Source organism: Microcaecilia unicolor, chromosome 3 (genome assembly GCF_901765095.1).
Source record: "Microcaecilia unicolor chromosome 3, aMicUni1.1, whole genome shotgun sequence".
NCBI lineage: Eukaryota > Metazoa > Chordata > Amphibia > Gymnophiona > Siphonopidae > Microcaecilia > Microcaecilia unicolor.
The window spans coordinates 178,793,675-178,809,596 of NC_044033.1; the positions used below are offsets into that span (position 1 = coordinate 178,793,675).

General features: G+C 41.6%; 1 protein-coding gene across 1 annotated transcript in view; it reads right to left on the bottom strand.

The window, feature by feature from the left end:
- The window catches only part of LRP1 (LDL receptor related protein 1), a 612,781-nt gene that overhangs the window by 59,187 nt on the left and 537,672 nt on the right, over positions 1–15,922 (bottom strand). The window contains exons 67-70 of the mRNA XM_030196646.1: positions 13,652–13,777; positions 12,814–12,930; positions 1,709–1,815; positions 490–622 (exon numbers count right to left, since the gene is read on the bottom strand). Of these exons, the coding sequence (XP_030052506.1) occupies positions 490–622; positions 1,709–1,815; positions 12,814–12,930; positions 13,652–13,777 (483 nt within the window). The remainder of the gene's footprint in view (positions 1–489; positions 623–1,708; positions 1,816–12,813; positions 12,931–13,651; positions 13,778–15,922) is intronic.

A 15,922-nucleotide genomic window follows, 5' to 3' on the forward strand; every position in this document is an offset into this window, starting at 1 on the left:
TGCACAGTGCTGAAAACAGGACAGGGTGCCAGGCAATGTGAGACCGGCATGGGACAAACGCTTTAGCTGGCGGGGGTTGGGGACCCCCGCCAGCCAAGATACCATCCAGTGGCGGTGGAGGGGAGGGGAAGTGGCTGCGAGCAGGCGGGGAGGAGGGAGGCAGAAGTGGCAGCGGGAAGGCAGGCCAAAATGTGCCCCCCCCCCCCATCAAGGTCTGGCTACGCCTCTGTTTCACTGGTCTTGGCAACATGGCACTGTCATATCCCTCCCTCTGCCTTCTGTATATTTTAATATTTCTCTGCTCTCTGACCCAAGTGCTGGACATACGCTCGCTGCTCCACATAAGGACTCTGTTCAAGCAAACTTACAAAGGCAGCAAAGATTACCCAGGAACATGCCAGAGTGGCCTACAAATAACCACTGGAATTTTCTGTGTGTGCAGCATGCCGCACTGCTACCGTGGAATGGGGTGAACCAGGATCACTTTACCTCCTGTGCCGCAGTTCTCTTCATCGCTGCCATCTATGCAGTCCACGTCGGCATCACAGCGCCACCGATGAGGGATGCAGTGTCCATTGTTGCACTGGAACTGATCTGCCTCGCATCGCATGACACAGTCTGTCTGCATTGGGGGAAAGGAAGAACAGGGTAGATAGGGCAGTCTTTCTCAAAAATCATCTTGTGTAAATGAGCGTAGCTGGCTTTTAGAGTGAGGTTCATACTGTAGACAAGCACTTATTGGTTTCTGTGCATCTGTAGCAAAGTTTATGTCGTGATCTAAGATGAAATAGGAGAGAAGTGAGAAACCAAAGCAAGATTTATCATGTTTGGAAAATGTCTCTTAAATGATTTACCCACTACCCTTTTGTGGTCATCAGATTTATATTTTCCCTAATGTGTCAGAGTTCACAATTGCAGAGGAAAGCGTTCTTAAGGTTTAAGCTAGAATTTTGGAGAAGGGGGCTCCACTTTCTTTTTAAAATTTCCCTGCAAGTGCACAGACACTTATTCAGGAAATATGTATCTCTATTGATCCTATTCAGTTACGAATCTTTTCTCAAGAACACGCTGTTCGATGTTTCCTTATATTTCTTTTAGGTGAATAATAGGATTTAAGGGTTTTAGGATATAGAGTACGGCAATCCCTGGGTTTTTGATCTCTTCCTTGTTTTAAAATGGATTTCATTTTAGTCTGTGGGCTTTCTCTCCTCACAATGCGGCCTGGTTTTACTGGAGGGATTTTGATTTCTCATTAAATTCATGAATATTGCTGTACCTTCATCTACATTTGCTTTGGCTTTATAATTATGTAAGTTTTATTAAAAGTTTCTAATATAAAAATGAAATGATTTATCCATATCAAGTATATAGGGCAGTGCATATAGTGACTCCTGTAGGTCTCACTGCTATTCCTCAAGGCTTCTTACACCCTGTTGATGTTAGACTACTAGCCTTCTCCACCCCACATACTCTACTGTTTGAGCTTACCGACGTATCCATAAAAACCACTACTCTACATACTCCTGCCAGAATTCTGTGTGACTGCGGAGTGCAGAATTTGCACAGAATTCTCGTGTCGCGCAGAATTCAACATTTCCACACAGAATCCGTGTAAGGACAACCCCCCCCCCTACCGCTCAACCTACTGCAGATGATTTTTTTTATATAGTGGTGTTAATCTCTACTTCACCTCCCCTAAACTCCTTACCTCGTCAGACCCATCGATACAGTCATGGTCTCCATCACACCTCCATCTTCCAGCAATACATCGGCCGTTAGCACAGGAGAATTCACTTTCAGAGCAAGGTCTTGGTGCTAAGGGGAAAGAGTAAACCCATATACAGAATAAACAAGGTAAAAAACAAACAAACAAAAAAACTTGTTCAAGTAATTAAAAAGTTACAGGTGTACTTTTTTTTTTTCCATCTTTGCTCAAAATTTTCATTCCACAATCAAGGATAAAGCATTTACATTTGGGAAGCAAGCAGCGCCTTCTAAAACAGTTTCCCTGCTCCCATCCACCCCAAGGGACTGGTTGGGGAGCAAGGCTTGTTATGGCTTGTACTGGACAGCGGGGAGGGAAAAAAAATGTCAGAAAGAAAGAATACATCCATTTTAGAAAAGCAACAGGGTATACATAATAGAGAAAAAAGATCGAGGTTGCGCATACACATTAAGATGGCTACAAACTGAGTAGACTAATCTATCTGGTATTTTTTAGTATTTTTATCTTAACTTACAATTTGCTTCACAAGCTAAGGACCTGCACTAGTCTGGTTTTCTAAGCCACATTAGAAGAATTACAGAATACTAAACAATGGCACTGAGAACATTATACCATCTGACAATCAACTAAGAAACTGGGCATGTTTCAATGCTTCTGACCACACCCATCAAGGACTCAACAACTGGAAGGAGCACCCCTCACCCCCCCCCCCCCCCCAAAAAAAAAATCTGCAACATAAATAGGAATGGGTCGATCGTTACCACTTAAAGCTATTTTTTATCCCTGCTCAAGTGAATCATAAAAATATCGGACTGTAATGTAACAAAAAATGCTTAATCAGCTGGCTTGAAGATGTCTTTCAAAATTGCAACAACCCCCCCCCCCCCCCCCCCCCCCCGCAATTAGCCCATTTTCATTAGCCAAAAAGTGCAGCACCAACCCTCTCTCACCAGTAACAGCCTGGATTTTTTGGTGCGTTATAAACCTCCCCATAAGGAATATTCCAATTAACAATAAACAGTATAACAAAAGCTTTATCCTTAGAGGAACATAATTGAATATTCTGCTTCAGACCAACTATGTTATAACTACTTTGCTCTCGAATGTGGCTTCCAGTTTCCCCCCAATTAATGAAGCCTGTGGTTCCTTTTAGGATGCAAGTTATCTTTTAAAGCAAAGTAACCAGGATGTACCATATTTTAATATTACAACTCTCAAGGGGTCTTTGACGAAAAATTAGTGCGTGTGATCTGCAGCAGGGCCCACAGGAATAAAATGTGTCTTGTGGCTGATAATATGCCCTAACCTTTATCTCCTCAATACCTAAACCTCCTTCCTGTGTCACTGCAAACATACTCCAATCTCCCAGAGTTTAGAGAAAGATGAAAGATCACAGAAAAGTGCTGGGAATTGCAGAAATCTGGGATTATTAGACAAAAACAAATGAAAGGAATCTGTGCTGAAACATGAGCCATGCACGGGAAAGGCAGCAGGTTGGACTGTTCGTTTTTGGGTGTAATGATGACTTATGGTGTTAAGAAAGATCGTGAACTCCCTAAGATGATTTGTATTTTAGTACAATTCAGATTTAAAACATGGATTAGACCCTAAAGAAGAAGAAAGCACACATATTTAAAAATAACAGACAAAAGGGAGATTTTTCGATTAGACATTCAACAAAATATTTCAATAGTAAGTAGTCTTGTGTGAAAGTATGTGAATGCTTTTGTTCTGTAACTGGTGGCATCTTCTTAGGCAGCAATAAATAAACATTTCCTGAAACTGCTGATGAGTTTCACATCACCATCCTTGAGGAATTTTGATCCCTTCTTCCATACAGAACAGTGTTACCTTTCATATTTGAGGGTTCCCTTGTGCGAACAGCTCACTTCAGGTCTCGCCACATTTCAGTAGATTCTAGGCTTAGACTTTGGCTTGCCTAATCCAAAATAAAATCTATTCTGCTTTAGCCACTCTGTAGTAGATTCACTTGAATGTTTAGGGTTGTCATCTTGCTATCTGACCTACTTTCAGCTCAACTTCAGCTCTAAGACAGATACCCAGAATTCTCCTCTGGATCTTTCTGCTATAAAGTAGAATTGAGGGGTCCATGAAGGAAGGCAAGACATCCAGACCCAATGTAGCAAAGTGGCCTCACACTACGTTGCCTCCGCCAGGAGGCTTGACAGTTGAAATAAGGTTCTTACTTTGTAAGGCAGTGTTTGGTTTTTGCCACACAATTTTTGTTATTGAAACCAAGTTCAATTTTTGACTGCTCTGTCCAGAGAACATTATTCCAGAAGACCTGTGGGTCATCTAGATGCTCTTTGGTGAATCTGTGGCTGGCAGCTTGTTCATTTTAATGCACGTTTTTTTCTTCCTAACTATCCTCTCAGAAACACTGTTTTCCAGATGGCTGACACATACAGCCTTCACATCAGCTGTGGCAAGAGAAGCCTACAGATCTTGAGATGCTAGTCTGGAGTTCTTTGTGACTCTGAGGATGATTTTTTGGTTTGCACCTGGAGTGATCTTAGCAGGACACCCTCTCCTAGGTAGAGTCGCTGTAATCTTCAGTCAACTTCTTCCATTTATAGACCATTTGACAGTGAATGAATGGCATCCCAAATGTTTAGAAATACAGCCGTAATCCTGTCCAGACAGATTACGTCAAGTACTTGTTTCATAAGTTCTCTGAAATTTCTTTGGATCGTGGCATGTAAGTTCCCACTAACTTATGGTGAAGATCAAACTCAAACCCTTTTGCAGTTTTTCATAGGTCAGGATGTCCAAATTCAATCACGCAAATTTACTCTGCAGAGTGGTTTATTTGTAACCCAATTGTTTACGTGCCCGATTCTAATTAACCAATTCATTGTGCTAAGGAAACTAGGGGGGTCTACATACTTTTTCATGAAAGGATACTTGGGGGCCCTTTCAGTGAAGTGTGGTACGCTTTTCCACTTACTGCATTTTATTTATTTATAATTTCTTATAGACTGCTTGCAAGCCCGAAGACTATCAAAGCGGTGTACATTCAGGTACTATAGGTAATTTTCTATCCCTGGAGGCCTCACAATCAAGTGACTTGCCCAAGATCACAGTGGGATTTGAACCAGGCTATTTTGGGGTTGTCAGCCTGCTGTTCTAACGAATATTAACATGCAATAAGTGCAAAGGCTGTGAGGAAATCATAGAGGACATGTCCAGCAAGTCCTCTGCAGTTACTGCACAGAAACTTTCTTTACCATGCGTGAACACTGTTTGCAATTAACGTGGATGCCTTAATGCCTCCTTGAGGGGGGGGGGGGGGGGGGGCAGTGAACGCATTTGCTCTAGCAGCACCAATGACAGCGTGCAGTAAGTATCATGTGTCAACTGTGGTGTGCAGACCATGCCATAAACCGCCTGGTTCCTGCCCCCTAACACAGCATGCAGTTAACACATGAATTAGCACAAGTTGTCATGTCAGTCCAGTGACAGCGCATGCTAACTGGCACATTAATTGCTTATTGCACTTTACTTAAATCATTTGGTTGAATATATAATAAAAACATATCCTCTTTGTCTGTGTTACCTGTTCAATGAGGTTATCTTTCTCTCTCATCATGGTTTCAATAAGGATCTAAGCATGTTCTGAGGATAAATTGTGCTAACATACAGGCCATCCTAGGGGCTTCACAGATTCTCTCAGCACTGCATATACATATATGTCTATATTATACATTACACACAGATATATAAGTCTATAGATAGATTGATATAGATAGACAGATACAGATATAGATATAGACAGGGATGGAAAAAGACGTAACTTTCTATGTGGCCCAAATGTAATTTCCTAGTTCCGGGCTAACAGAGCCCCTGCAAGGTCGTGCTGTGCTTCTAGAGGTAGAGATACTATTAATGGAGGAGAGAGGAGGCGTGGGAGAAGACAGACTAGGGGAAGGAAGAGGAGGAGGAGGCTAGGAGTGGAGAGGTTGCGGGCAGTGCCGGCTTAACCTATGGACCAGGTGAGGTTCTGGCGCCAAAGGGCGCCAAATACCTAAGCCTGTGATGTCATTGGCCCTATAGGTTAAGTAGGCCCAGAGCTTACCTGATGGTGTTGTGTGTGCAGGAAAAAAAAGAACAGCCAGCAAGCCCCTTCCTCTTTCTGTCTCATGCCACATTCCCCTGTCTACCTTTAAAGGCAGTTTTCCCCTCCCAAATACAGACAGCGTTTCACCTAATACTACCCGCATAACCACCCCGATGTCTTCCTTCTGCTGAGCCCCGGCCCCTCCTCTGACATAACTTCCTGTTTCCACAGGGGCGCAGGAGAGGGAAGACGCAGGGGCTGATGTGGACAGCATCAGGTGAAATTCTGTCGGTATTCAGGAGGGGGAAACGGCCTTTAAATACAGGCCGGAGGGGGGGGGGGGGGTGGCCTGGACGGCTGTGCCAATAGGGAGCACGCTAATGGGAGGGTGAAAAATCAAAAGTTGGCTCAGGGTACCATGATCCTTTGTGCCGGCCCTGGTAGAGGAAAAAGAATCTGAGAGAAGGAAAAAGGAGGGGGGAGGATGAAGCTAGGAAAATATAGCAAAGGGAAGAAAAAGGCTAAACTCTTTCCTTCAAAATAAACAAATACACCAAAACAGAGAGCTCATTAAAAAAACAACAAAGTTTGTAAAGAGAAACTAGCTCTCTTGGCTCCTAACAATCTTGGCTGGAGCATACCTTTTCTATATATATTTTTCCACCCCTGTTTATAAATATAGGTACATAACAGAAGATGGAAGAAGAACATACCAATATAACATGGATAAATTTATCTGGCAACAATTTAATAAAACGCTATAATGATAAGTACGATGGAAACCTACCTCTGGATGCCCCATTACGACAGTGTTAAAATGGAGAAAAACATAAGATGAGGTGAAATGATACAACTCAAAATACACAACATGAAAACAGCCAGTTTCTAGACTAGAAGTGGAGGAACAGTGAAGAAAATGATGCGTCACTTGGCTCACCTTTTACAGCAAGTAGAACCACATCCATGAAACAAATCCTGGCTATTTACTGAGAATGTTACACAATTTAAAACTTTCTGCTTTCATTATAGCAAGGGGGAAGAACTGGGGGCAGATTTTTCACCTAATACTCCAAACTTAGGGGGGGGGGGGGGGGTGGAAGGCAATTCCTGTTAAAGGCGGCTAGGAACAAGTTGGAGCCATGGCACACTTTGTGTTAACAGGAGAGCAGGTGCATTTCATACTCTTATTGGGAGTGGTATTGAAAATAAACAGGTATTTATACACATAAGTTTGGTCTGTATAAATTGCTTTGGGAACCATTCAATAACCAGGGTGCTCCCTTTTAGGCACCACGATGTCACGCAATGACAACCTATTCCATGACAGCACCTGGGCACCCAGATTCTGTAATAGAATACTAGAGCAACCTGAAATTGACATGCCTTCAGTGTTACATATAACCATTGCCATACTGGGACAGACCGAAGATCCATCAAGCCCAGGATCTTGTTTCCAACGGTGGCCAATTCAGGTCACAAGTACCTGGCAAGAGACCAGAACAGTAAAACAGATTTTATGCTGCTTATCCTAGAAATATTACCCGTGTAGGACAACAGGCTATATCGGCAGACTAGCAAATCGGAGACCAGCGTCATCACAGATAAGTGTGGCTTTAGCATTTAAGACCGTATTGCTGCATCACCTAACACCTAGACTCATATGAGAGTATTAACCAACGTGCAAATATCAAGTGAAATTAGATCACTCCTTCAATAAATAACTAAATAAATCAAGAAATTGCTATTAAGATTTAAAATATTGGAAGGAGGGGGTCTATGATTGTAAGTGTCACGCAATAAGGGTTCACCTATATTGGTGTCTAGAATTACCCTAGTGACTGTATGAGACTTTCCCTGATCACACATGTCTCGATTAACTCTCTAGTTTATCTCTACTACTTTTTGGTATTGATATCCTAGAAATATGCAGTGGATTTTCCCAAGTCCATCTTAATAATGGCTTATGGACTTTTCTTTTAGGAAATAATTTTTTAAAACCCTGCTAAGCTAGCTGCTTTTACCATATTTTCTGGCAACGGATTCCAGTTTAATTACACGTTGAGTGAAGAAATATTTTCTCAGGTTTGTTTTAAATAAACTACTTAGTAGCTTCACTGTATGCCCCCTAGTCTTAGTATTTTTGAAAAGAGTAAATAAGTGATTTACCGTTCCACTCCACTCAGTATTTTATAGACTTCTATCATATCTTCCCTCAGCTGTCTCTTCGCCAAGCTGAAGAGCCCTAGCCACAGCCACTTTAGCTATTCCTCATAGGCAAGTCATCCCATCCCCTTTATCATTTCCGTCACCCTTCTCTGTACCTTTTTCTAATTCTGCTATATCTTTTTTCAGATGCAGTGACCAGAACTGCACACAGTATTCAAGGTGCAGTTGCCACATGGAGCGATACAAAGGCATTATAACGTTCTCATTTTTGTTTTCCATTCCTTTCCTAATAATTCCTAAAATTCTATTTGCTTTCTTAGCCACCACTGCAGAATGAGCAGAGAATTTCATAGCATCGCCAACAATGATACCTAGATCCTTTTCCTAGGCAGCAACTCCTAATGTGGAACCTTGAATCATGCAGCTATAGTTTGGGTTCTTCTTTCTTATATGCATTACTTTGCACTTGCTCACATTAAACATTGTCTGCCCAGACTTCCAGCCTCGTAAGGTCCTCTTGCAATTTTTCACAATCCTCTCGCAATTTAACAACTTTCAATAACTTTGTGTCAACAGCAAATTTAATTACCTCACTAGTTATTCCCATCTCCAGATCATTTATAAATGGTCCAAGCACAGGCTCCTGGGGAATCCCACTATCTACCCTTCTCCATTGAAAATATTGACCATTTAAACCTACTCTCTGTTTTCTATCTTTTAGCCAGTTCTTAATCCATAATAGGACATTATATCCCATGGCTTCCTAATTTCCTCAGAAGTCTTTCATAAAGTATTTTGTCAAATGCCTTTTGAAAATACAGATACACTGTATTGACCAGTTCACCTTTATCCACGTTTATTCACCCCTTCAAAGAAATGTAGTAGATTGGTGAGGCAAGATTTCCCTTGACTAAATCCAAGTTGGCTTTGTCTCACTAATCCATGATTATGTATATGCTCAGTAATTTTGTACTTTATACTACTGTCTACCATTTTGCCCGCCACTAGCATCAGGCTCACTGGTCTGAAATTTCCCAGATCACCTCTAGAACCCTTTTAAAAAATTTAGGTTACACTGGCCACCCTCCAATCTTCCAGTACCACGCTGGATTTTAAAGATAAATTATATATTACTAACAATAACTCTGGAAGTTTATTTTTTACATCTTTCAGTACTCTGGGATGTATACCATCCAGTCCAGGCAATTTGCTACTCTTCAATTTGTCAAATTGCTCTATTACATCTTCCAAGTTTACAAAGACTTGTTTCAGCTTCTCTGACTTATCAGCATTGAATATCATTTCTGGCACAGGTATGTCTCTCACATCTTCCTCAGTGAAGACTGAAACAAAGAATTCATTTAATGTCTCCGCTAAGGCCTTCACTTCTCTGACTGCCCCTTTTATCCCTCAGTCATCTAGCAGTCCCACCGATTCGATTCTTTTACTGGCTTCTTGCTTCTATTATGCAGTGTATTTTTCTAGCAAAAAAGGTGCCGGTACTCAAATGCTAGGCCAGCCTTCAGGGGTGGGATAATCAGTGAGGGACCTACCCCACAATAGCCAGACCCCTGCAACCAGTCACAGAATTTAAGACAAGGCAGAATTGGTGTGTAGAGCCTGAGCTCTTTCATTAAAACTTGGGATCCGTGGGTCAATTTTAGCAGACAATGAAAAAGGTGCCGGTACTCAGTACCCCCAAGTACCTCCTCAAAAAAAGCCCTGCTATTATGTTTAAAAATGTTTTTACTATGTGTTTTTGCCTCTTCAAAGTCTCTCTTTGCCTTCCTTATCAGCGCTTTGGATTTGACTTGCCATTACTTATGTTGTTTCTTATTATTTTCAGTCAGATCCTTCTTCCATTTTCTAATGGATTTTCTTTTGGCTCTAATAGCTTCCTTTACCTCACTTTTTAACCATGCTGGTTGTCATTTGGTCTTACTTGCTCCTTTTTTAGTACATGGAATATATCTGGTCTGGGCTTCCAGGACAGTATCTTTGAATAGCATCCATGCCTGATGTAAATTTTTGACTTTTGCAGTTTCCTTTATAAAAATTAAATACTAACATATTGGATTTCCTGTGTGTACTTACTCCGGAGTTTATAGCAAATCTGATCATGTTATGATCACTATTATCAAGTGGCCCCAACACCATTACCTCCTGCACCAGATCATGCGCTCCACTAAGGACTAGGTCTAGAATTGTTCCCCCTCTTGTTGGTTCCTGAACCAGCTGATCTATAAATCAGTCCTTGATTTCATCAAGGAATTTTACTTCCTTAGCAAATCCTGATGTTACATTTGCCCAGTCAATATTAGGGTAATTGAAATCACCCATTATTATTGTGTTACCCAATTTGTTATCATCCCTAATTTTTGATAAAATTTCTACATCTGTCTGTTCATCCTGGCCAGGTGGACGGTAGTACACTCCTATCACTATCCTTTTCCCCTTTACACATGGAATTTTTATCCATAGGGATTCCAAGACATATTTTGTGTCCTGCAGAATTTTTAATCTATTCGATTCAAGGCCCTCCTTAACGTATGTGACCCCTTCACCAATTCGATCCACCCTATCACTGCGATATAATTTGTACCCTGGTACGACACTGTCCCATTGGTTACCTTCCTTCCACCAAATCTCAGAGATGCCTATTATATCTATCTTTTCATTTAGTGCAATATATTCTAACTCTCCCATCTTATTTCTTAGGCTTCTGGCATTTGCATACACACATTTCAAACAATGTTTGTTGTTCCTATTTGCAACTTGCTCAGCAGTTGACAGTGATAATTTGCAACCTTTAAAATATGTCTTCTCTATATTTAAAGACACCTGCAGGTCTACTATGGTCTCTCTTGCAACCTCTCTATTGAAATGCCCTATCTTCCCTGTTTTGGCGATATCTTTTAAAGATACCTTGTTCCGAAGCACGCGCTTTTGAATGAATGACTGTTGGCTTTCCCCCAGCCGTAGACCTAGCTTAACTGCGGCCACGTAAATACGAAGGGCCCACGTAACTTACTGTATTCTATAAGTTAAATGCCTAAGTGGGAGCCATGCCCATGCCCATGCCATTCCCATGCTCCACTCATGTGGACACTCCCTTGTATTTACACACAATCCCCCGGATTCTATATATGGCACCCAAAATTGCGTACCGAAACTTGGCGAGCATCAGGCTTATTCCGTAATTGTGCGTGCAACTTCAATGACAAATGAGCAGTTAATAGGCAATAACTGGATGCTAGCAATTATTATTATTTGTTGCTTTTGTATCCCACATTTTCCCACCTATTTGCAGGCTCAATGTGGCTTACATTGTTCCATCATGGCGATCGCCATTTCCGGAGTGAGAGATACAAGTGGTATTACATTAGAGTTCAAGGTTGACAGAGTAGATTAAGCTGTCAAGTAAAAAGTTCATATTCAGAATGAGATAAAATGGTATTGCATTAAAGTTCATTCGTGGTAGAGTAGACCATGGAAGTCGAGTATAGAGAGTTAAGTTTTATCCAGTTCCTGGACTGATCAAAAAGACACACGCGCGGTTATTGGTGTTAACTGGCAACAATTTGAGGGGCCCTTTTACTAAGGCGCGTAGGCGCATTCAACGTGTGTTAAGTGGCACTACCACCCAGCTACCACGTGACCCGGACGGTAATTCCATTTTTGACGAGCGCCCAAAACACACGGTAGAAAATATTTTCTACCACGTGGTGTTTACTTGGCGGTAATCGGCAGTTTACACACGCTGACCACCCGGTTAGCGCATGAGACCTTACCACCAAGTCAATGGGTGGTCGTAAGGTCTCACCCCAAAAATGGTCGCATGCTGGTTTTAATTTTGCCGCATGTCCATTTCTCGACACACAAAAAAATGCCTTTTTTCCAGGCGCGCTGAGCAAATGGACCTGTGCATGTGCGAAACATGCGCCTACACTAGCGCAGGCCACTTTTAGGAGCGCGTTAGTAAACGGGCCCTTGAATTTGTGCAGGCATCTTTGTAGTCAGTATTATATAATGATGCACGTGGATCTGAAAAGGGGGCGTGATCATAGGTGGAGCCAGGGTCGTGGGAGGGGCCAGGGGCGTTCCTAGAATTTAACACACTATTATAGAGTAAGGCAGGATCTGAACCTAATTTAGGCGTGAGGATTTCCAGGTTTCAGTTGGTATAAATCTTCATACCTAACACTGAGCGTAGGTCCTGGCACTGAGTGCTATTTTATAAACAGAACCCAACTTTGAGTACCGTTTATAGAACAGCAGTTAGCACTCATTTTTTTTAGTATCCAAATTTAGGCACCACTTAAAGACTTGTAAGTGGCACATACAGATCCCTGGCGGAATTACAGAAGCAATTCCGATGAGCGTTATGAAAGGGATGTGCCATTAATCCTCGATCAGGGAATCAGGAATGTTACCCCAGACAGAGACAATGGAACAAGCCAAGGGACCTTCCACTTTAAAGGAACAGTACCTTCCTAAACCTCACATGGAGGATAACGGTTGCCATGGGCAAAAATACCCCTATATGTAACAGTCTGTCACACGTGAGAAGAAATCCGCCAAAACACGGAGAACTCAAACGCCCCACGGTAAAAACGAGTGGGTAAAAAAAGTGGGAGAGCGACCAAGGATACCAGAAACTGGAAGATGTTCGTTAATAAACAACTTTATTAATAATTTGAAGACTTCAAATTATTAATAAAGTTGTTTATTAACGAACATCTTCCAGTTTCTGGTATCCTTGGTCGCTCTCCCACTTTTTTTACCCACAGTCTGTCACACACCATGTCCATGTTATCATTTAGCTTTAAGAAGGCAAACATACTGCAGCTTTCTTCATCTGAATTGTCCCCACAGTCATTATCATAATCACACTGCCAGCGTCCCGGCACGCAACGATTATTCTTGCAGCGGAACTGATAGGGTTCACATGTTCTCTCATCTGAAATATAAAAACAAACAGGAAAACAAACTTTTTAATACAGTACATTAAAACACCTCTCACTCTTTATATATATATTGGAGGGGGAAAACACACCATTATGTCACATCATAAGTATACATGTTTAGACTTTTTTCATGTTCTAAGATTCCAAAAAAATCTTGGCTCTTGGCTTTGCTCCTTGTTCAGGGGATAGGCCTTGTTTCCCCACCTCCCACAGCTCCAGGCTCAGCCTCCTTTCTCTGCCATTTGGCTCCATTTTGGGTGTTGGGCCTATCCTCCCACCACCCACAGCTTCATCATTCTTTCTCTGTCAGGTTTCTTGTTTGGTGGTGGTGGTCTGTCCTCTCACCAACTGCAGTTTATTCATGGCTCTTCCTTCACCAGTAATAAATTCCTATGTAAATGTTAGCATATGCACAAACAAATGCATACAAACGGACAGAGACAGATGTATGGATGAATCCTCCCCAACAGCCACTAGCGCTTATGCGAGATGCCCCTAAATAAGTAACAACCTGTTACTTCTACAGTGCAGACTGTCAAACGAACAGACCCAGAACTTCAGATATGTTTGTGTGGTCAAAGGGTTCATTTTCAAAGCACTTAGACTCACATAGTTCCATACGTTACTATGCAACTTTGTAAGTCCATATGCTTTGAAAATGAGCACCTAAGTTACCCAGCAAATATAAATGCTGCAAACCAACCCCACACTTACCGCATTCTTCTTTGGGCTCATCAGATCCGTCCCCACAGTCATCCTCGCCATCACACTTCCAGCGCGCCGGAATGCACCTTCCAGAATCCTTGCAACGGAACTCATCCACACCACACGTCATCTGAGCTGAAATACAGAGAACATAACGCATTCAGTCACATACACACACAAACACAACCAATTCAAGAATTATTCTTCAGCACTGAAAAATAATCGGAGAGGTACATACTCTTAGCTGGTCCAGCCACTGCACAAATTTACACAGCATAAATGCTTCTCAATGACACAGGTATCCATTTAGGGGGGAAAAAAATCACAGATCCTACGTAAGTACAAAAGTATTGCCATACTGGGGCAGACCAAAGGTCCATCAAGCCCAGTATCCTGTTTCCAACAGTGGCCAGGTCACAAATACCTGGAAAGATCCCAAAAAAGTACAAAACATTTTATGCTGCCTATCCCAGAAATAAACAATTGTGCCTGTGCTCTGTCGAGCATCAAAATATAACAAAATATTTAAACACACATGAATACAAGTGTATTGCTTCTTCAGCTTATTGAGAGTGGAGTAGTCTCATATATAACACATGATAAAAATTATTTGATTTTTCACCCAATGACTGGGTGTATTATCTGTGTGTATTGTCTAATCATTGACTTAACCTCCACCACCCTTTGCTAATCTTATATATGAAAATATATTTCTGTTTATCAATATGCTATCATCTAATTTTATGCAGCACTTAGCTTGAACAAGTTGGTGCTCTTAAAACCCTGACAGGTCCCCGTTTCGTGGCTACTTTTTCAAGGGGGAGTCACCAGTTCAAGTAACTGTCTCAAGTGCAACTGCAGCATTACTCTGTCTCAGAGTAATACACCCAGAGTAATACACCCAGAGTAATGCTGCAGTTGCACTTGAGACAGTTACTTGAACTGGTGACTCCCCCTTGAAAAAGTAGCCACGAAACGGGGACCTGTCAGGGTTTTAAGAGCACCAACTTGTTCAAGCTAAGTGCTGCATAAAATTAGATGATAGCATATTGATAAACAGAAATATATTTTCATATATAAGATTAGCAAAGGGTGGTGGAGGTTAAGTCAATGATTAGACAATACACACAGATAATACACCCAGTCATTGGGTGAAAAATCAAATAATTTTTATCGTGTGTTATATATGAGACTACTCCACTCTCAATAAGCTGAAGAAGCAATACACTTGTATTCATGTGTGTTTAAATATTTTGTTATATCCCAGAAATAAGCAGTGGATTTTCCCCAAGTCCATTTTAATAATGGTCTATGGACTTTTCCTTTAGGAAGCCGTTCAAACCTTTTTTAAACCCCACTAACCGCCTTTACCACATTCTCTGGCACTGTAATTCCACAGTTTAATTACACGTTAAAGTGAAGAAAGATTTTCTCCAATTCATTTCAAATTTACTACTTTGTAGCTTCTTTGAATGCCCCCTAGTCCTAGTATTTTTGGAAACAGTAAACAGATGCTTCACATCTACCCTTTCCATTCCACTCAATATTTTATAGACCTCTATCTCCCCTCAGCTGTCTTTTCTCCAAGCTGTAGAGCCCTAGCCACTTTAGGCTTTCCTCACCTTTCTCTGCACTTTTTCTAATTCCACTATATCTTTTTTGAGATTCGGTGACCAGCCTAAAGAAATACAATTGAGAACCCCTAAACTGGAGCCTGCAAAGTAGAATGCTCCCCCCCCTACACACACACACACACATGACACGAGAGCTGAACTGTACAAATTTTTAGATTTGTCTCTCTCTGAACACAGAGCTGCTAAGCAGAAATGGAAAATGCCAGACTGGATTGTAAGTTAACATTTGCTCTTTGAAAACTACATAAAGGCAACAAAATACACAGCCCCATCCTCAGATGGAGGCGATAGGATGGCCCAAGCAGCAGGATAATGGGACCCCACACTGAAATCCAAAACCCTAAAGGCCAGACATGCTCCCCCTTTCCCCTCATCCATCCTTCCAACTCAACAAGCTTTCCTCCAATTGGGATCCCACCTCTGTCTAGTACCTCTGATCTGAAATACCCTGCATGGCCCTTCATATGAAACGTCCGGAAACTGCTGTGCACCACGTCAGTGTCACTTTATTAAAATAAACACTAGGTGGAGTGGGGAAACATATTTTGCAATTCAATAGTAGATTCTAATAGGTTTATATGGATCAATATTTAAACACCACGGCAAGTGTATAAAACGCCGGCCGTTATCTGTAGAAGTGGAGTTG